Source organism: Phytophthora ramorum (genome assembly GCF_020800215.1).
Source record: "Phytophthora ramorum isolate Pr-102 chromosome Unknown Phyram_PR-102_s0019, whole genome shotgun sequence".
Taxonomy (NCBI): domain Eukaryota; phylum Oomycota; class Peronosporomycetes; order Peronosporales; family Peronosporaceae; genus Phytophthora; species Phytophthora ramorum.
In genome coordinates, this window is record NW_027150665.1 from 612720 (window position 1) to 633525 (window position 20806).

A 20806-nucleotide genomic window follows, 5' to 3' on the forward strand; every position below is an offset into this window, starting at 1 on the left:
CCCTGCAGCTGCTCAGCGCCTAGGATGCATTACAACGCCCTCCACACGCTCAAACGGACAGCTGTCTCCACAGCCGTACCACAACGCACTACGATCGCCTCGCGCTCAAACGGACGTCCACAGCACAAGCAATGGCTCCAGGGGGATGCTACCATGCTCCTTCGTCGGTCTCGGTGTATCGACGCCAGCACAAAATGACGCAACCCTGGCGGCTCGACCTGAAGTCGACGCAAGCCGCCGCGGGGTGGAACGTCTGCAGAGGCTGTTTCCATTTCCAACGCACGGTTGACAGCTGCACCAAGCATGTCAGAGCGGTCGTACGGCGCGAGGCGCTGTTCTGAGACCACGAGCGCCTCGGGCACACGCAATACAGGCGCCCCACCCGATGCCAGGTTTGCGGGGAGCGGGGGGGAGCGGGGTCGAGTGCCTACAGAACCCCATGATGAAGCCGTGGGGCCAGGACGGGGTCAGCGCGGCCTGAAACGTCGAAGCTAGGCGGTGAACTGCACGCGAGGCTGAGCAGAGGCAGCAGAAGAGCGCAGGCGATGCAAGACGCGAGCTGCATAAAATCCGAGAGGCCGGAATCGAACCAGCGACCAATTGATTTCCGAGTATACTGAGACACAGTATAGAACACTACAGTCAATCGCTCTACCAACTGAGCTACACTCGGTCCTAATTCAACAACCGCCACACCACCAAACAAAACGCTGCACAGCACCCTACATAAACAACCACCACTTCTCCGCCACGCACATGCACACACCAGCCTGCCCGTCGCCCCCTGCAGCTGCTCAGCGCCTAGGATGCATTACAACGCCCTCCACACGCTCAAACGGACAGCTGTCTCCACAGCCGTACCACAACGCACTACGATCGCCTCGCGCTCAAACGGACGTCCACAGCACAAGCAATGGCTCCAGGGGGATGCTACCATGCTCCTTCGTCGGTCTCGGTGTATCGACGCCAGCACAAAATGACGCAACCCTGGCGGCTCGACCTGAAGTCGACGCAAGCCGCCGCGGGGTGGAACGTCTGCAGAGGCTGTTTCCATTTCCAACGCACGGTTGACAGCTGCACCAAGCATGTCAGAGCGGTCGTACGGCGCGAGGCGCTGTTCTGAGACCACGAGCGCCTCGGGCACACGCAATACAGGCGCCCCACCCGATGCCAGGTTTGCGGGGAGCGGGGGGGAGCGGGGTCGAGTGCCTACAGAACCCCATGATGAAGCCGTGGGGCCAGGACGGGGTCAGCGCGGCCTGAAACGTCGAAGCTAGGCGGTGAACTGCACGCGAGGCTGAGCAGAGGCAGCAGAAGAGCGCAGGCGATGCAAGACGCGAGCTGCATAAAATCCGAGAGGCCGGAATCGAACCAGCGACCAATTGATTTCCGAGTATACTGAGACACAGTATAGAACACTACAGTCAATCGCTCTACCAACTGAGCTACACTCGGTCCTAATTCAACAACCGCCACACCACCAAACAAAACGCTGCACAGCACCCTACATAAACAACCACCACTTCTCCGCCACGCACATGCACACACCAGCCTGCCCGTCGCCCCCTGCAGCTGCTCAGCGCCTAGGATGCATTACAACGCCCTCCACACGCTCAAACGGACAGCTGTCTCCACAGCCGTACCACAACGCACTACGATCGCCTCGCGCTCAAACGGACGTCCACAGCACAAGCAATGGCTCCAGGGGGATGCTACCATGCTCCTTCGTCGGTCTCGGTGTATCGACGCCAGCACAAAATGACGCAACCCTGGCGGCTCGACCTGAAGTCGACGCAAGCCGCCGCGGGGTGGAACGTCTGCAGAGGCTGTTTCCATTTCCAACGCACGGTTGACAGCTGCACCAAGCATGTCAGAGCGGTCGTACGGCGCGAGGCGCAGTTCTGAGACCACGAGCGCCTCGGGCACACGCAATACAGGCGCCCCACCCGATGCCAGGTTTGCGGGGAGCGGGGGGGGAGCGGGGTCGAGTGCCTACAGAACCCCATGATGAAGCCGTGGGGCCAGGACGGGGTCAGCGCGGCCTGAAACGTCGAAGCTAGGCGGTGAACTGCACGCGAGGCTGAGCAGAGGCAGCAGAAGAGCGCAGGCGATGCAAGACGCGAGCTGCATAAAATCCGAGAGGCCGGAATCGAACCAGCGACCAATTGATTTCCGAGTATACTGAGACACAGTATAGAACACTACAGTCAATCGCTCTACCAACTGAGCTACACTCGGTCCTAATTCAACAACCGCCACACCACCAAACAAAACGCTGCACAGCACCCTACATAAACAACCACCACTTCTCCGCCACGCACATGCACACACCAGCCTGCCCGTCGCCCCCTGCAGCTGCTCAGCGCCTAGGATGCATTACAACGCCCTCCACACGCTCAAACGGACAGCTGTCTCCACAGCCGTACCACAACGCACTACGATCGCCTCGCGCTCAAACGGACGTCCACAGCACAAGCAATGGCTCCAGGGGGATGCTACCATGCTCCTTCGTCGGTCTCGGTGTATCGACGCCAGCACAAAATGACGCAACCCTGGCGGCTCGACCTGAAGTCGACGCAAGCCGCCGCGGGGTGGAACGTCTGCAGAGGCTGTTTCCATTTCCAACGCACGGTTGACAGCTGCACCAAGCATGTCAGAGCGGTCGTACGGCGCGAGGCGCAGTTCTGAGACCACGAGCGCCTCGGGCACACGCAATACAGGCGCCCCACCCGATGCCAGGTTTGCGGGGAGCGGGGGGGGAGCGGGGTCGAGTGCCTACAGAACCCCATGATGAAGCCGTGGGGCCAGGACGGGGTCAGCGCGGCCTGAAACGTCGAAGCTAGGCGGTGAACTGCACGCGAGGCTGAGCAGAGGCAGCAGAAGAGCGCAGGCGATGCAAGACGCGAGCTGCATAAAATCCGAGAGGCCGGAATCGAACCAGCGACCAATTGATTTCCGAGTATACTGAGACACAGTATAGAACACTACAGTCAATCGCTCTACCAACTGAGCTACACTCGGTCCTAATTCAACAACCGCCACACCACCAAACAAAACGCTGCACAGCACCCTACATAAACAACCACCACTTCTCCGCCACGCACATGCACACACCAGCCTGCCCGTCGCCCCCTGCAGCTGCTCAGCGCCTAGGATGCATTACAACGCCCTCCACACGCTCAAACGGACAGCTGTCTCCACAGCCGTACCACAACGCACTACGATCGCCTCGCGCTCAAACGGACGTCCACAGCACAAGCAATGGCTCCAGGGGGATGCTACCATGCTCCTTCGTCGGTCTCGGTGTATCGACGCCAGCACAAAATGACGCAACCCTGGCGGCTCGACCTGAAGTCGACGCAAGCCGCCGCGGGGTGGAACGTCTGCAGAGGCTGTTTCCATTTCCAACGCACGGTTGACAGCTGCACCAAGCATGTCAGAGCGGTCGTACGGCGCGAGGCGCTGTTCTGAGACCACGAGCGCCTCGGGCACACGCAATACAGGCGCCCCACCCGATGCCAGGTTTGCGGGGAGCGGGGGGGAGCGGGGTCGAGTGCCTACAGAACCCCATGATGAAGCCGTGGGGCCAGGACGGGGTCAGCGCGGCCTGAAACGTCGAAGCTAGGCGGTGAACTGCACGCGAGGCTGAGCAGAGGCAGCAGAAGAGCGCAGGCGATGCAAGACGCGAGCTGCATAAAATCCGAGAGGCCGGAATCGAACCAGCGACCAATTGATTTCCGAGTATACTGAGACACAGTATAGAACACTACAGTCAATCGCTCTACCAACTGAGCTACACTCGGTCCTAATTCAACAACCGCCACACCACCAAACAAAACGCTGCACAGCACCCTACATAAACAACCACCACTTCTCCGCCACGCACATGCACACACCAGCCTGCCCGTCGCCCCCTGCAGCTGCTCAGCGCCTAGGATGCATTACAACGCCCTCCACACGCTCAAACGGACAGCTGTCTCCACAGCCGTACCACAACGCACTACGATCGCCTCGCGCTCAAACGGACGTCCACAGCACAAGCAATGGCTCCAGGGGGATGCTACCATGCTCCTTCGTCGGTCTCGGTGTATCGACGCCAGCACAAAATGACGCAACCCTGGCGGCTCGACCTGAAGTCGACGCAAGCCGCCGCGGGGTGGAACGTCTGCAGAGGCTGTTTCCATTTCCAACGCACGGTTGACAGCTGCACCAAGCATGTCAGAGCGGTCGTACGGCGCGAGGCGCTGTTCTGAGACCACGAGCGCCTCGGGCACACGCAATACAGGCGCCCCACCCGCAGACACCTGCTTCATCTAGATATGGCCCTATAATTTCAGTGTAGCGGCGTATCTGATGCCAACGCCAGGATCTTCATCGTCATTGCCGTCATTTGCGTTTGCGACAGGTTGAGATCGTTGTGGTGAACTGGTAAATAATGTGTTTCAAGACGGATTGCACGCTCCTGAGGAGGAGCTGTTAAAAGATTTTTTATGGGGTCTCGAGCTGAATTGACTAGGTCCCGTTGGCGCACGTTCTTTGCGACAGTACGAATACCAAATCCTTACCCAATTTTAACCTGTTGCCCAGTGCTGTGAATAAGTCCAAGCTCACTGAAGATACGCTCAGATGTTGCAGTGTTGACTACAGTGGACACTATCGTCATCGCAAGCTTCGGAAGCAAGCTATTCTTCATCCCCCCCGCCATGTATTGCCAATATTCTCATGAAGCGCCCTCAAACTCACTTGGTTTAGTTCTGGTAAATGTTCCTTTCATCTACTTGAGCATATCGCTTCTCATATTACCAACATCTTCGGTAGCAAAAAGTCTCCGATAATAGTAATAATAGTAAACTGCAATTTTGGGAAGTACACCTATTCCAGACATGGTAACAACCGTAGCAACCGGACCGGTTCAGTATACAAAGGATTCGGAGCGTAACCAAGTATTAACAGCGGCTGCTCACACTGCAACCGAAGGTCTTCAACACACTTGACAAGCTCAACACGATAAACGATGTATTTGGTAAATCCACGCTAAATGCCATCACAGGACAGCAACACATCACCCACCGTGTTCTCGTCACGCTGCAGTCGATACGACGCGTGTGGCAGCGGCGCAATAACGGCTTCTGCTCTTTTCAAATCACTCCAAAAGTTAGCGTCGCCCAAAACAATAAGCTTAATCAACGCCATCCTTGTACTGGCGATGGAGCATTTGGAGGGCTGATTGCACACGAAGAAGAGAGCAGTGAAGGTAAATATTCCGTATTGATATTAATGAAAAATGAGTAGATCCGAGAACTATTAGTCTGTATTATGCGTGTCCGTACTTCCTACGACCGAGCAGCTTCAACATTGTAGACGTCCCACATATCCCAGACACATCAGCATTCAAGAGTAGATGGGCCCACACGCTATTGCAAGTCCGACTAGACCAGTTTTGCAGCCGAAAAAAATCTATCGCACTCGTTCGAGGGTGGAATGAACGCCACGTCAGCGTACATCTAGAGCTTAAGACCTTGCGTCTCTTAAACACCTGCTGGACAAAAGAGAGGTCCGAAGGCGGCGATGGTTGGGTTGCTGCGTGGTCCACGCGGCGAAAGTCGGCATAGGCGACACGCTCGGCGGGACTAAGCGCCTCCCTTCGTTGTAGCTTGACGATGCCACACACTAGGGCCGTGTTGTTGACAATAACTACAGTCGGCGAGAGGCGAGGCTTCAACTGTGGATAACGCTGAATGACATGGTCAAACAGTCGTCGGGTGCCCGACAGCGTTAAGGACGAACGTTGCAGCGTCTTGGTGACCCCCTCAAAATCGATGAGCACTTTGAGAAGTGCATGTGTCTTTTCAGACTTTGTTCTTCGCAGCAGGAGAGGCTGAATTCCATACTCGACTAGGACGCAATGCCCCAGGGAGTTGAGCGCAGACTCAAGTTTTGAATAGCGTTGAATCCTGGAATAGGTGCTAGACCAACGGGTGTCATTGCGAATGAGAGGTGGGAGGTCCGTTACACGTCGAAGGACAACATCCCTTGACGGTTCGCAACTATATCCTCAGGGCATGGATTTTGGACAGCAGCGTTTCATAGTCGCTCAGGTTGTCATTTACAGCCAAATTAAACCTGTGCGAGGCATATCCAACCACGGCAATGGCGCCCTCACGACTTCCAATGTGCTGACTCACGCTACAATTGTCAACGACCATGACGTGGACCGCACCCCAGGGCCTGTTGTACCGCGACAGCGTATCGGCAATCAGATCAAAGAGGCTTTGAGCCTCAAGATATTTCTCCACATCGAGAGGGCAGAGCACTAGGAGTAGGAAGCGCCGAATGTAGCAGTCAGTGTCGTCGTAGTAGTCGGAGCCACCCTGAGCCGGGCTCCCACTGCACAAGTCAGGATCGTTGAACACGAAGAAAATCGCGATGTAGTGACGACCGCTGAAGGTGCATCCGTCGAGCACAATACCGAAAGACGGCGAGAGCTCTTCAGCAGCCATACCCTCTGCAGACTTGAACACACGCGCGAGGTGCAACTTCAACGTTTTTATCATGAATCGGAGATAGAACTGCATTCTTTCTCTTCATCGTGTGCCCGACGAAACTGAGCGGTAGACCGTCCACCACGACCCATTCACACCACCGGAAAATGTCACGGAAGATGTCACGTGTCTTCTCATCGATGACACGCAGACGGAGTGCGTTGCGATTCTTGGCGGCTTGGGAGGCATCTTCAAGATACGTCGGGTGGTTGGTTCGGAGATGCGTTATCAGGTTGATATAGCCGTGCGCACTCGTGCACGTTTTTGAGCAAGTAGAGCACTTGACATCCTCCCTCGACTTCTTGGTGAACATGAGGGTGTTGGTGAGAGTCTGGTTATTCGACGGCAGAGGGGTGGGCTGAGGCAGTGAGTTAAATGTAGAAAAGTTGAATTCTGATCAAATGATGAGGGCCAAAAAGTGTATTATTCCATATGTCTAGCCTTGGTTTTTCCTACCTCGACTCTAATTGGCATAGTTACAACGAGTGGAGGCATGCGACTGGTCTATATAGGAAGTGACTCAGCTTTGACTACTATACGACGTCCAAGTCATGCGGAAAGGACTGGTGTGCAGTCTACGGAAGTACTGATTGACTGAAATCGATATAGAGGCATGTGATTTGATAAAAACATTTTGTATACCATATTTTAATATAGTATAAAAAAGCTTAAACAATTTGTACAAGCAAATTAATTATGAAATATATTTAAAAGCCTTATTTTTCTTATGGACCACTGGAAGAGCAACCCTGCATCGAATTCCACCTATTTGCGCAGAGTGAACGTAAACCAAGTGGTCTGCCATAGACCTTTGTCATGAGTCGTTGTGCGTGCTAGCGTCATTTTGAAGTGGGGGGGGGGGGGGTCTTTTTTGTTGTTGCAACAAACAGTTCTCAACGCGAAACATTTCTGAATACTTCCGCATTTTGCGAAAAGCCCTCCACTGTAAGTCGTCGTTTTTTCTGCAAAATGGTCTCATCTCGAAGAGACGCGTATCTTTTCCTTTGCTGGTCATCACTTGCCAACTCGCCCCCGACCTGCATCGATGAAGTCGCTCGTGCTGCTGCTCCTAGGCCTTAGTGCCATCGCCTGTAATGGACAAGATGAGACCGCCGCCGCCACCACCATCGCCGAGCCAGAGCCGCAGGAGTCCACATGGGGTCGCATTTACCTGCGCAACGGCCTCGCCCCCATCCAGTACTTCCGTGACGCGTTCGGCGGGCCCATTGCACCTCGCGAAGTGTTTTTCTACTTCCCCAAACGCGACGAAGACCGCTTTGGCTGCGATCCGCTGCCTGAATCGGAGCTGCTGGTGATCGAGGCCGCCAACCGCTCGGCGGTGCTCGTCGTGGACCGAGGCGAGTGCACGTTCGAGCGCAAGGCGCGTCTGGCCGATGAGATGGGCGCTGCTGCACTCGTGGTCGTGAGCCCCACGGACGACGTGAGCGCTCCCATTGCAGCGCTAAAGGATGAGGACGGCGATATTTCTATCGCGTCTGTCATGATCCGACGAACTGCCGGTGACATGCTGCGCGTTGTGGGGAAGCAGATAGCCATCTACGGCCGTTTGATCCCCATGACCTGTCAGCGCGTGCCTTATACGTGCAAGCCTCGCCTGGAGATTGAGAAGGACTACGTCGCATCGTCACCCGCACGAAGCGGCTCGGTCTTGTCCGTTGGAGCTGAAAAGGAAGACGATGGCACCCGCCAGGGAAACTTCGTAGCAGCAACCTACGGCAGTGTGTTACCCACAATGACGCCGTTCCCTTTGGTGACGCCCCTCGATGGAAGCCAAGCTTGCACGGATGTGAAGGAGGACAACACGGGCCAGTCGGAGTTTGCGGGGAAAGTTGTGATGATCCCGGCGGGTGTGGCGGGGCATTGCTCCGAATTTGAAAAGGTGTCCAACGCACAGCGCCGTGGTGCGAGTGTGATTCTGCTTATTCAACATGAAAACACGACAGTAATGACCCACCCCGGAGTTGAGGCGAGCTGGCTCGCGTACAACATTACTATCCCTGTACTGGCCGTCTCTAGCAGCACGGGTGCGACCTTGGCGAGTTTCAGGGACACACAGGGCGACGCCGCCAGTCTTCGATTTGCAGTAAGCAACGGCATTGCTGATGCATGGGAGCTACTGGCAAAGCACTCACAGCGCTCTTCGTGGCCAAAGCGATTGAAGCGATGCAGCAAAACTCTCGCAGCGCTTCTCACGCAGCTTCGGGTTCTTGGTGGCGACGAAGAGATGGAGGAGGCTCTGAAGAACGTGTTCATCACCGTCGTCGGCGGGAGTCGGCAAGAATGGGAAAAAGTTGCCAGCCCCGACGAAGATGTGGCAGTAGACCACAGCACACCGGTGGACGGTAGCACCCAAGAAGCAGTCATCCATGCTATGAAGAAATCGCAAGCCCGGGACGAGCTCTAGGACAGATAGTTTGCACGCAGATTTGACCTCACTCACATTTCCGTATTCAGCGTTCTGATAGTTAGCTTAACTAGAGAGCCTGAATGACGGTGATCCGAATTGTCGCTCTCTTTGGCTTGGAGTCCCTCCTACAGTCCAATCCAGTAGGATCGCCCGTTGGGGTTATGGATTGGCACGTGGCACTTACCATCACCCGAAGACGCAGACCATTCGTACCAAACCCGGTTGTTCGACTCGAGTCTCCAGAAGTTCACCACGACCTCCTCGCCCTTCTGAAAGCGCAGTGGTTGACGCAGGGGGAAGAAAATGGGGAACCAACTGAACATACCATCCGAGTGCGTGTCCGGCTCAATGCTTAGTGTCACCTCCCCGAACAGCACGGCATCGAAGTAGCCCGCCAGACCATGAACGGTAGCGCTCTCAGCAGCGGTAAAGCGTAGCTCTGCTTGCCTCCTGTTGTCGATCCGTGTGTTGAATTTGGGATGAGTGAACTTGAAACAGTGCTGCGTACGTGCCAACGCATAGAAATTGTGTAGGCGCACAACGTAGGGGGTCTCGAAGCTCTTTAGCGAATCATGCACCTTCACCTCGTTCCAGAGCTTTGACGACATCACAGGCGCTACGAACGAAGTGTATTCGCGAGGGATGCTGATGCCATTCTCTGCAAAACAACACAATCAGTTTCTTGTAGCCATGCATCGGAGGACGCAAGTACCTACCGTGTAAGAAGTCCTGTGCGCCATCCAGACACTCCGGAGACAGTTCATTGTCGCCGAAAGACCCCAGAAGCTCGCTCACCATGATGTCCGCGCGCTCCTTTGTGTGCCAGTTGCGCATGTCCGACGCCACGATCGTCACGTTGTCCCATTTCTCCGAGATTTTGAGATTGCGCAGTGTAATGACGGCGTTCGGGTTCTTCTCCACGGCGAACATACGCGTCTTACGGTTTGCGACAGTAGCAGCGCGAAGGGCACAACGTACAAGCGGTCCGCGGCCCGCACCAACAACCATCACGACTGATTCCTTGTCTTCAGGGGTCTGTTCAAGTGCCTGAGTGATAGCCTTTTCGTATTGGTTGTACTTGAAGGCGTCCTGCTCGAAAGTCTCGTAAGTCTGCGACTCCAGGTTGTCCATCAGGGGCTGCAGCGGAGCTTGGAGATAGTCCAGGTACGGGGCCTCGAACTGTGCCTTGCGGTCCTGGCTCGGACGCTTGCTGTAGAGGAAGTGCAAATACTGCACATACGGCAGAAGCTTCCCACGATGACGGGGTCGCCCGCTAAGGTAGAACTGGATGTTATGTTGGAAAAGCTGCGCCATGAGTGTTTGATGTCGCTGCGACAGTGCCGGGTAGCCCTTACGGTTCGTCAGGAAAATATCCGTCGGAATGATCGCAGCCTGCATCCCGGGCACACCATTTGGGTCAGCCATGTAAGCCTGCAAGCAACGCACTAATCACTCACCTTGACAGGCTCGCCCAGCCAGCGCTGGATCTCCTCGGCAGTAGGCAGGTCCGCTGTAATCTCCAGCGCAACATGCAGCTTCGGGTGGTACTCGCATCGAGCACGCAACGCGTCCCAGGCTTCCCACGGATCTGTCAGCGTTTCGTCCTCGTCCTCATCTGTTTCCATCATAGCAGCGCCCCGCAGCCCCGCCACCGCGTCCACTTCCATAGGTGCTTTGGCACTCGACTGCTGCTTTGGCGTCAGTGGGATACGCACCCAAAACTGAAGATACTGCGCCTGGGTGAGCGACTGGTTGAGCACGCGCGAGTAGTTGGCACTCGAGTGTGCGTGTCGCGGCGCAGGAAGCATCACGGCTGGCACGGATAGGTGCGAGGCCCAGGCCACTTCCTGCTTGAAGACCTTTTCGGCGCCCAGTCGCCCGTCCAGCGTGGCCGCGTCCAGGTCCATCCACTTGGAGACGGTGCCCACCACGGACGCCGTCCAGCCGCGCGAGTCCAGGACCAGGTCCGAGCGCGATTGAGGACCATCCCGTGCATCGGACACCTGTCGATCGTCACGTTTAAAGCTGCAGATCAATTTGGAGTGTTAGCGGTTGAAAAGCGAAGAATATTCGTGCGGTATCCACATGTACCGAGGGTGGAAAAGCGGCGCCGCCACGCCATTCATCTTGTCCTCATAGACCTGAAGCCAGTGCAATCCATAGCACAATGAGCACTCTACAGCAACAGTCAATAGAGACGGGTCAAACCTTGTCCAGCGTCGCCGGCAGGTCGTGGATGAAGGACGTCTCGAGCCCCACGAAGATGCGGCTCATTTTGGCAAAAACCGTTGTTTATGGCTGGTTGATAGATTAGGCGATACGACAGGTGATATTATGCAAAAGGAGAGGCTCTGTATCCCGTCATAAACCTCTCGACCAAAAAGCGGAGCCACATCGAATCAGGTCTATCCAAGTCATGCAGCGACTAACGTGGCTCGCGCTGCTGTTGTTCTCGGCGCTGGGCGTGTGCGCCGAGCTTCCCCCCACCGACGCTTTGCTGCGGTCTGGCCAGCAGTTCCACGAGTTCGTGGAGAACGCGACGCTGTCCGCCGCCTTCTCGGGCTGCGGCCTGTGTCAGCAAACAGGCCAGTGCGACCACGCATTCCGCGGCCAACCAGGCCAGTTCTGCATCGGCATGGCGTCGGGTGCGCCGTGCTGCTGCCCGCGAGACGCGCAGTGCGCCGCCAGTCCGTACGAGTGCCGCTGCCGCCGTGTGGTGCCCACAGCTCACTACGGCGGCGACGACTACCACCCGAGCTCGCACTCGAGCGGCATCTCGAGCACCTTCGTCTTCTTCGCGCTGCTGCTGACATGCTGCGTGTGCTGCTGCTACCTACCGGCACGTCGCGCACAGCAAGCGAGAGACGAACAGTTCGCGTACGCGCAGCCCGTCGCAACCAGCCAGTACGGCACGTACCCGGGACAGCAATCGCAGGCTCCTTACGCTTATGCGTCGGCACCCGTAGCGTACGAGTCGTCTCCGTACCGCGAGAGCGGCGGCGGTGGCAACTCGTTAGCAGCAGGAGCGCTGGGGGCGCTGGGAGGACTGGGCGCCGGCGCGGCGCTGGGCTCCATGTTCGGTGGCCGCAACAACAGCGGCGACACGGGTGGCATGTCGGACAACACATACACCTTCAGCGGAGATACTGGCGGTGGCGATTTTGGTGGCGATTTCGGCGGAGATGGCGGCGACGACGGCACGTTCGCGGGCGACTCGTGAGCGAGATACGCAAAGAAGAAAAGACAGAGAGGTAGTGGTGTTGAGAGCGCTACGCACGTCGCCAACAATAATACTACACATCCAAGACTACACGTTTCATTAAGCTGTTTCGTGCAGAGCTGGAGGCCACGGTGAATTCGAGCCAAAAGACAGCGCTGGATACTGGATGACAATCCACCAATCTGTTTAAGACCGATCTTGCATCAAAAACGCGGCCTTCCAGGTCAATTGGTATCCTTCACCAGAGACCTGCACAACACCAAAGCTGCAGCGAACAAATCAGTCAGGCCCAGCCCTCCAGCCTCGCTACAGTCCTGTGAGCGGCTACACGACGCTTCTCCTCCCCCTGATCACAAGCAACTCGTAGATATATTTTGTATTTATTCTTTTTCTCGTGCAGGTCACGAGGACCCGCCACGTCGTCTGCGGTTGCTTCCCGAACTCAGCTCGCTTCCACGCTGCGGTCGTTTTGGCCCAGCTTTCTAACGCACACACTACTACACGGGGACACACGAGCCTGTCGCCGCGCCTACTTGGTTACAGCGATCTTCTTGAGCGTCTCGACGCGAACGGGGCCCGCTCGTGAACGCACAGGGTACCGGTCCATGTACACGACCTCGCACTTGTTGTTGGTCTTGATGCCCTTGACGATCGTCTCCCACACCTTGTTCTTCTTCATCTGGATGGGGGTCACGGGCTCTTGCACCTCCTCGCCGCTAGCGTACACGCGCTCGCCGATCTCAGCCTCCGGACTCGGGTCCAGCAGCTCCACCTTGCCCTTGTCGTTGGCGCACAACAGGATGCCGCCCGTGGAGCGCGTGCGCACGACCTTGACCATCTTGAGGTTGCAGAGCACCACAACCTTGCGGTCCACGAGCTCCTCCTCGGCGAAGAACGGCTGGTGCTCCATGACCATCTCGAGCTCTTCGCCCTTGCCGATGTCCACCTTCTCGATGTAGTGGCGCTCCGAGTTCGGGTGCGCCTTGACCTCGGTGATCTTGCCTACCCGCAGGTCCAGCTGGGAAAAGACGATCGGGGAGCTGTACACGTCGGACTTGACCATGGTGGTGGAGGTAGAGAGAGCTTGGCTTGGCCTGGCTACTGCTGGAAAGGGGTTTCTCCGCTTGGACTGAAGAACCGCTTGCGCACTGGAAGACAACTTGGGAAATGGCACGGTCGAAGCAAGGCGTACGTACCCCCGCTTCGCAAGACAGGATTCGGCTGGGCCGAGAAGCCCAAGACATGCAGCGAGCCAACTTCAAGCACTGTTTTATTCGTGGGTGGGGGTTTCCACCAATCGCAGCGCCGGGTCCATGGAAAGGACTCTTTCGCGCGCCGCCATTGGCCGGAAAATGCCGCGGGTGTCCGGGCGCGTGTCTGCCTGCCTCGTTGTTGTTTGTGCCTCTCAGTCGTATACGTTGGAGCCTGGTGCTCACTAACGATATGCGATCGAGTCAATAGACAGCGGTGGCAGTAGCACTCTCATGGCCGACGAGCTGTTGCAGCCTGCTGGGGGCAAGCTCGCCAACGGAGCCAAAAGCGTCGAGCTCGTTTGAGACTTTAGTGATGAGCATCGCCGCGCGCGCCGCTTCACTCAGGGGGGATGGGCACGTCTATGTTGAAGTCCGTTGGGCTCCCTGCAAGACTTGATACGCATTGAAGTTACTGGAACTCGGGCCTCGATTCGGGAGCACGAAATACAAAGCGCAAGTCGCGCTGACGAGACCGAGCCTCATGCCGTTCAGACATGCGCCGCAGGTCTGCTTGGTGGGGCCGCTGGGATGATGGGATGGTGTGACGCTGAGAGCGCTGTGTACGCACGTCTTGTCGCGGACGAGCGTCGATCGGTGTGAGTTAAGGATCCCCTGTACGCACGTGCTGTCAGTGTGATGACTCAACGGCGACTAGACTCAACAGCGACTAGACTAATGCAGCAGCGACAATCTTCAGATGTCAGCTTGCGTTTTGTGTTAAACCTGGAGGGAGGGGTAAGACTTTGTGATATGTTCGAGCAGCAAATTCTGCAAGGTGGTAGCTTAGACCTTGTTTATTCCTACTTTGAATTGGTTGATGGCCCGCGAGTGGTTGCTCGCGCGGAAGCATTCAAATGAAAAATATTCTAGCGGATCACTTGAAGGCAGCAGACACCTCCCATATCTGATCGTTATCAGGTTTTCGGCGACAATAAGAGCCGCAAAAACACGCAACTGACGAGACCCCATCGTTCATTCGCTGAAAACGGAACAGTTTTGAGCGATCGTCGCCTGAACTTCGCAACGTCCAGGGCACTGTTTACTCTAGACTCGTGCAGGGCACCTCAGCTCCTGCACCAGTATGTTAGCCATAATAAAAAACGTTTCTCTCCTGGCCATTCTCTGTGCGCCCGACGCCGGACACCTGATAACAACTTCAACTTGGTTCCTTTTTACCCAATAACTGCACAGGAACCGATTTGCAACTTGGAGAGCTAAGAGATCACATCAAGAACTTCAAATACAGATCTTGTCACACGTCTCGCCATTCGTCTTGCCTTCGTTTTCCACTGCTCCATCGGTTCATCCACCAGCTCCCGGATCAACAACGAAACCAGTGACGCCGCGAGTTGACTTCTAAAAGGTCGCTCCTGTCGCCGTACAACCGATCCTTGGTCCCCCGCTTGATCACCGTCTCTCTGATCGGCACTCATGTACTACACAGCGCTCCTGGCTCATCCCGGAGTCCGCGATGAATGGTGGTAGGGGAAACGGACTCCGTCCGCCACCAAGCAGACCTGCGGCGCATGTCTGAACGGCATGAGGCTCGGTCTCGTCAGCGCGACTTGCGCTTTGTATTTCGTGCTCCCGAATCGAGGCCCGAGTTCCAGTAACTTCAATGCGTATCAAGTCTTGCAGGGAGCCCAACGGACTTCAACATAGACGTGCCCATCCCCCCTGAGTGAAGCGGCGCGCGCGGCGATGCTCATCACTAAAGTCTCAAACGAGCTCGACGCTTTTGGCTCCGTTGGCGAGCTTGCCCCCAGCAGGCTGCAACAGCTCGTCGGCCATGAGAGTGCTACTGCCACCGCTGTCTATTGACTCGATCGCATATCGTTAGTGAGCACCAGGCTCCAACGTATACGACTGAGAGGCACAAACAACAACGAGGCAGGCAGACACGCGCCCGGACACCCGCGGCATTTTCCGGCCAATGGCGGCGCGCGAAAGAGTCCTTTCCATGGACCCGGCGCTGCGATTGGTGGAAACCCCCACCCACGAATAAAACAGTGCTTGAAGTTGGCTCGCTGCATGTCTTGGGCTTCTCGGCCCAGCCGAATCCTGTCTTGCGAAGCGGGGGTACGTACGCCTTGCTTCGACCGTGCCATTTCCCAAGTTGTCTTCCAGTGCGCAAGCGGTTCTTCAGTCCAAGCGGAGAAACCCCTTTCCAGCAGTAGCCAGGCCAAGCCAAGCTCTCTCTACCTCCACCACCATGGTCAAGTCCGACGTGTACAGCTCCCCGATCGTCTTTTCCCAGCTGGACCTGCGGGTAGGCAAGATCACCGAGGTCAAGGCGCACCCGAACTCGGAGCGCCACTACATCGAGAAGGTGGACATCGGCAAGGGCGAAGAGCTCGAGATGGTCATGGAGCACCAGCCGTTCTTCGCCGAGGAGGAGCTCGTGGACCGCAAGGTTGTGGTGCTCTGCAACCTCAAGATGGTCAAGGTCGTGCGCACGCGCTCCACGGGCGGCATCCTGTTGTGCGCCAACGACAAGGGCAAGGTGGAGCTGCTGGACCCGAGTCCGGAGGCTGAGATCGGCGAGCGCGTGTACGCTAGCGGCGAGGAGGTGCAAGAGCCCGTGACCCCCATCCAGATGAAGAAGAACAAGGTGTGGGAGACGATCGTCAAGGGCATCAAGACCAACAACAAGTGCGAGGTCGTGTACATGGACCGGTACCCTGTGCGTTCACGAGCGGGCCCCGTTCGCGTCGAGACGCTCAAGAAGATCGCTGTAACCAAGTAGGCGCGGCGACAGGCTCGTGTGTCCCCGTGTAGTAGTGTGTGCGTTAGAAAGCTGGGCCAAAACGACCGCAGCGTGGAAGCGAGCTGAGTTCGGGAAGCAACCGCAGACGACGTGGCGGGTCCTCGTGACCTGCACGAGAAAAAGAATAAATACAAAATATATCTACGAGTTGCTTGTGATCAGGGGGAGGAGAAGCGTCGTGTAGCCGCTCACAGGACTGTAGCGAGGCTGGAGGGCTGGGCCTGACTGATTTGTTCGCTGCAGCTTTGGTGTTGTGCAGGTCTCTGGTGAAGGATACCAATTGACCTGGAAGGCCGCGTTTTTGATGCAAGATCTACTGCTCATCCGTGATCGTACAGACAGCGACTATTCGTTGGAGACTTCTTCGCAACCTCGTGCACCCCCTTTGCGTGCAAAAGCTAAAGCCGATGCGCCATTTCGGTCATTACTTGTACATGTAGCATGGATTCCATGAAGCAGTCACGATCGTGTGCGGCGTGTGCGAGTTCGAGGACTTCAAGGACGCGAAGACGTTCGGTTGGGACAAAGCGCTTTCCTATGACTATCAGGGAGTATCAGTATTGGGTGGTGCTATGTGCACCACTTCACGTTCACTTCCGCAAACCATGACCAAGCTGTGCGACTTGCTGGGCTCGCGGCCGGAGGTGCTGTACGAGTGCATGTACACCAACCAGAAGACGAAGAAGCACAAGACATGGCAGGACGGATTCCTCTCGCTCTATGTCTCGCGGAGACTTGTGGTGTACGCCAACGATGACGGAAAGCCTGGAAAGGCCATCGACGAGGCCAAATTGGCCCCATTCGACTGGGACCGCAAGGACGAAGAGCACTTCGAGACATCCAAGTACGTGTGGATCGCTGCTGATCTAGTGGATGCTACTGCTAGAAGTTAACGTGGTGTGCAACAGGTTTCTAGTGGAGGTTGTGAACGACGTGCCCGTCGGTTCCACGCCGTCGATGCAGACGGCAAACCCCAGTACGACGAACAACAACGGGTTTGTGTCTGCTGGTGCAACGCAACAACCTGCTGTTAATGCACGCGTGGGACCTCCTGCTGGATTAGGTGGACGACCTCGCTTCTCGAACTCCAAGTTCCGGACCTCTCTCAGCCGCGGCCCTCCGCGTCTCGGAGCAGGTCGAGTCGGTCACCCATACACCCGCAATGCTACAGTCAGTACACCAGCCCCTCCACCGCAGGCTGCTGCTAATCCAGCCTTTGACTTCGACCGCAACCCAACATCCGAATGGAACTATACCCCTAACGCCGTCACGCGCACTCGTATGTTGTCCACGCGCTTTCATCGTCAGAATAAACGTGCTAACTGCGTGTACTGGTGTTTTCTGTTATTACTGCGACAGCCGACCAAGTACTCGCCTTGCTTGAAAAGTGACTTCAGCTCATCAAGGGCGACGCAAATGGAAGAGCAAGATGCTGCATTAATTTATGAATGAGCTAACTAGCAGCTAAATGGCAGCGTCGTTCACCGTCTTGGGCTCTGCCACGTGCACATTCTCCCACGAGTCCGACGTGCCCATGAGCACGTTCGAGTACATGTTGCGGTCGTCCTGCTGGATCTCGATGTAGCCTTTTCTCCGCGTGTAGTCGCGCAGCAGCTTCATGAGCGCCGCACCGAACAACAGCGCCAGCACACACGCGCACACGTCGTACACGATGTTCAACGCGTCCGAGGTCACGTCCGTCGTCGTGGCCGCCATCTGCATGACTGCCGTCCGGAGGAAGCCCGTTGCCACCCGCTGCCGTCGCATGGTGAGCCGTCGCCACGCCACTCGCAGTCGTAGCGTCTGCCGCGCGAAGAATCGACCGCCAGGAGTCGAGCGGAGCCTTCGAATAATCTGACGCTTCCGAAATGCGACAAACATTCACGCCTTGGCTACATGTACTCATCTCGAGTCTAGAGCAGTTGAAGTGGGTACGACGATCGCTTGACGCGTTACGGTGTTTTCACTCTTTTGATGAGGTTACATGGGTCTCTGGCTTCGAAGACCTAAGGAAAACAGCTTTACTAACTACTGAACTAACTGGCCTGGAGTCGAGCTGCTCGACAAGACCGAAAAAATACCCTTTACTTTTCTGCTGCTTGGTCGCCGCGCTACTCGTCATAGATGATGAACGTGGAGTTGTTGATGGCGCCGCGGCGCGAAGGCTGGCCTAACTCGCCGCGTCTGATCTCGTCTGGGTTGTTCCGTGAGTGCAGGATGCAGCTCAGACAGACCTTGACGCGCGCGGACTCTGAGTCCACGAGCACGGGCATCTTGCGGCAGCAGCGACCACAGCTCACCTCGCCACAGAGACGGCAGTTGTGACGCTTACGCAGAAAGGAGAAGGTATGCTGGCACACGTTGCAGTTCCGTTGCTGCTTGTCCTTGTCTCCGCTCGTGAAGGAGCGGTGCTTCCGGTTCATTTCCCGGTTGTTCTCTGGCAGCAAGTGGTTGCCGATACTCGTTTTCTCGGCGTGTGCTCGGAGGTTCGCGAGACGCAGTCCTGCCTGCTCGAGCCAGTGCGAGCGCCTGCTGGACGAGCATTTACTCTTGGGGTCCAGGTGTGAAGCAAAGGTCACTTCCACGACGCCCGGCGTGTCGGTCTCCTGCACCATGTACACCTCGCAGCGGATCGACGCTCGCACGTACTTGGGCGACGGTCGCAGCTCCGGCACGCGGATAGATTCGTTGATCCGGTAGCCCAGCAGCTTGCCACCCGAGGTGGTGCTCACGTCTGTGTAGTCCAAGTAGACGAGATCCAGTGGTGTCGCGCCGAAAGGGTTCTTGACAGCCTGGTACTTGAGCCCGCAGTGGAAGTACCGCGAGTTGGTAGGTTGTGCGCAGGACGCCAGCACCTTGGCCTCAATCACCTGATCCGCGCCCATGATGATCTTCTGCGCGTCTGCGAACGCCTCTGTGCTCTCACCGGCAGCCAAGACGGACATGACGTTCTTCACGGACGCGTTCACGAGCGTCACGCCGCGCACTTCACAGCGCGAGCGTTTGGATCGGAACAGCTGCACGCCGTTCTTCACCTTTGCTGCCTCCCAATTGGAACCTCCCGAGTCGCACTCTTCCGGTGGTCCGATGTTGCTAGGCTCGCGGATGTCGTCCTGCGGGTCGTCGGATGCAAACGCGAGTGCAATGCTGTGCCTCCTCTTGATGTAGCTGAAGCATCCAGCCTTTTGTGCAGCACTGAGCAGCGTCGAGTCGTCGGGTCCTACTCGGTTGTCCATTGTATCGCGCCCGTCCGAAGACGCTGCAGACCTGCAGCGAACGCGCTCCGTGGCGCGGGTCCCGTTGGGCAGGTAGCTGTCCTGCACGACATCGTTCTCCTCGTCGTCGTCGCTGTCCTCGAGCACCTGTTCGCCCTTTTGGTGGCCCAGCACGCCGCTGAAGATGGGCGTGGCTCCGAGTCGCTGCTGCAGACCTGACCACAGCTCCTGTCGCTTAAGACCCACGTGCTTGTGGAAGTCACCGCTCACCCTGTACGACCCTCGCTGCATCACCTCGCTGGCCATTGTTCGGTTATCTGCGAAGTTCAAGACTGAAGCGGCAGTTGTGAACCAGCGACTCCTTGGGGCTTACTAGACAAAATTCAATCGAAGGAAGGAGGCGCTTCCACGTTGCGGGGCGTTTTGCAATATGGCCTGCCACGCTGGAAGCGCGGTCGTTGGTTGTTTCGAAAGCAGCATGTCGCGGGCCCACATGTGGCTGGCCTGCACTCGGTTCAAGGATCGGCGTCCAACGCAAGCTTTCGAGGTTTGCGGTTCCCGAACGCCTTCTGGTCTTTCTGGGCCATATGCGCGCGACCGGCCTCGCCAGATGGCTCGTACTGCGCTTCGGCTTGGTCCTCTTTCGCGGCACGACGACGGCAGCTCAACTCGGGCGCCTGGAAGTGACCCCATCGAAAAGCGAGAAGGAGAGTCGTGACTGGAAAAACCTGACTCAAGACAACAGGGTTTTGCTCCATGCTTGGCGGCAGAGCGGAGCCCCGTATCCGATTGTTCAGACTACAATTGGTGAGTCCGAGGAACCCGCGCCTGACCTCGCTCGCCCGCCCGCAGAATCCCTTGAGCTCGCGAGATGCAGTGCAAAACGCACGGCCGCTGATCACCGGACAGTCACGATCCCCGCGGCAACCCCTGAAGCCAAGGTAAAGTTTTCGTACAAAGCCATTCGAAACTTCATCATTGTGAGCAGGGCACGGCATGTCGCGCTACTCAGTCGTGTGTTCGTGAACTGAGTTAACGCACCGAAGCGAGAAAGCCCAGGTGAGCTATGCATTACGGCGTTGGTACAAATGCCAATTTGCCACCCAACGTTGGGCCTAATATGGCGGTGAACAACCAGTCGGCCATTTGCATCCATGCGGCGGTCAACCACATGGAGCTGCGTGTCCATTGTGACAAGTTCCAGGTCGAAGTTGCGGCGTGGCAGTTAACAACCTCACGTATCGTTTGCTCGGGAATCGAGGCGATCGGCCTCCCAAAGCGATGATTTCGAGCGTCTCGGCCACAACGAGCGCAGTCCATGTCTTGCCATGGAGCTCAAGCGCAGCGTCGAGGTTGCTGCTTGTATGGCTATACATCTCCG

At 56.8% G+C, this 20806-nt stretch overlaps 8 protein-coding genes across 8 annotated transcripts; 4 read left to right on the forward strand and 4 right to left on the reverse strand.

Annotated features, from left to right (window-relative positions):
- Window positions 1–7587: 7587 nt before the first annotated feature.
- Window positions 7588–8967, forward strand: KRP23_13894 (uncharacterized protein; the record flags this gene model as incomplete). The annotated part of the gene is made up of 1 exon (XM_067884662.1): window positions 7588–8967. One exon carries the CDS (start codon window positions 7588–7590, stop codon window positions 8965–8967), a length of 1380 nt encoding a protein of 459 aa, XP_067738050.1.
- Window positions 8968–9095: 128 nt separating this feature from the next.
- Window positions 9096–11244, reverse strand: KRP23_13895 (Protein arginine N-methyltransferase 1.5; the record flags this gene model as incomplete). The annotated part of the gene is made up of 5 exons (XM_067884663.1): window positions 9096–9628; window positions 9687–10362; window positions 10428–10995; window positions 11062–11111; window positions 11179–11244. The coding sequence occupies 5 exons, from the start codon at window positions 11242–11244 to the stop codon at window positions 9096–9098; spliced, it is 1893 nt and encodes a 630-aa protein (XP_067738051.1).
- A 142-nt stretch (window positions 11245–11386) lies between these two features.
- On the forward strand, window positions 11387–12190 carry KRP23_13896 (uncharacterized protein; the record flags this gene model as incomplete). The annotated part of the gene is made up of 1 exon (XM_067884664.1): window positions 11387–12190. One exon carries the CDS (start codon window positions 11387–11389, stop codon window positions 12188–12190), a length of 804 nt encoding a protein of 267 aa, XP_067738052.1.
- Window positions 12191–12719: 529 nt separating this feature from the next.
- Window positions 12720–13253, reverse strand: KRP23_13897 (Tyrosine--tRNA ligase, cytoplasmic; the record flags this gene model as incomplete). The annotated part of the gene is made up of 1 exon (XM_067884665.1): window positions 12720–13253. One exon carries the CDS (start codon window positions 13251–13253, stop codon window positions 12720–12722), a length of 534 nt encoding a protein of 177 aa, XP_067738053.1.
- A 2402-nt stretch (window positions 13254–15655) lies between these two features.
- Window positions 15656–16189, forward strand: KRP23_13898 (Tyrosine--tRNA ligase, cytoplasmic; the record flags this gene model as incomplete). Its single annotated transcript, XM_067884667.1, has 1 exon — window positions 15656–16189. One exon carries the CDS (start codon window positions 15656–15658, stop codon window positions 16187–16189), a length of 534 nt encoding a protein of 177 aa, XP_067738054.1.
- A 626-nt stretch (window positions 16190–16815) lies between these two features.
- KRP23_13899 (uncharacterized protein) lies at window positions 16816–17601 on the forward strand (the record flags this gene model as incomplete). Its single annotated transcript, XM_067884668.1, has 3 exons — window positions 16816–17054; window positions 17119–17489; window positions 17570–17601. 3 exons carry the CDS (start codon window positions 16816–16818, stop codon window positions 17599–17601), a joined length of 642 nt encoding a protein of 213 aa, XP_067738055.1.
- Window positions 17602–17674: 73 nt separating this feature from the next.
- On the reverse strand, window positions 17675–17977 carry KRP23_13900 (uncharacterized protein; the record flags this gene model as incomplete). The annotated part of the gene is made up of 1 exon (XM_067884669.1): window positions 17675–17977. One exon carries the CDS (start codon window positions 17975–17977, stop codon window positions 17675–17677), a length of 303 nt encoding a protein of 100 aa, XP_067738056.1.
- Window positions 17978–18321: 344 nt separating this feature from the next.
- KRP23_13901 (1-phosphatidylinositol 3-phosphate 5-kinase fab1) lies at window positions 18322–19731 on the reverse strand (the record flags this gene model as incomplete). The annotated part of the gene is made up of 1 exon (XM_067884670.1): window positions 18322–19731. The coding sequence occupies one exon, from the start codon at window positions 19729–19731 to the stop codon at window positions 18322–18324; it is 1410 nt and encodes a 469-aa protein (XP_067738057.1).
- Window positions 19732–20806: the final 1075 nt, after the last annotated feature.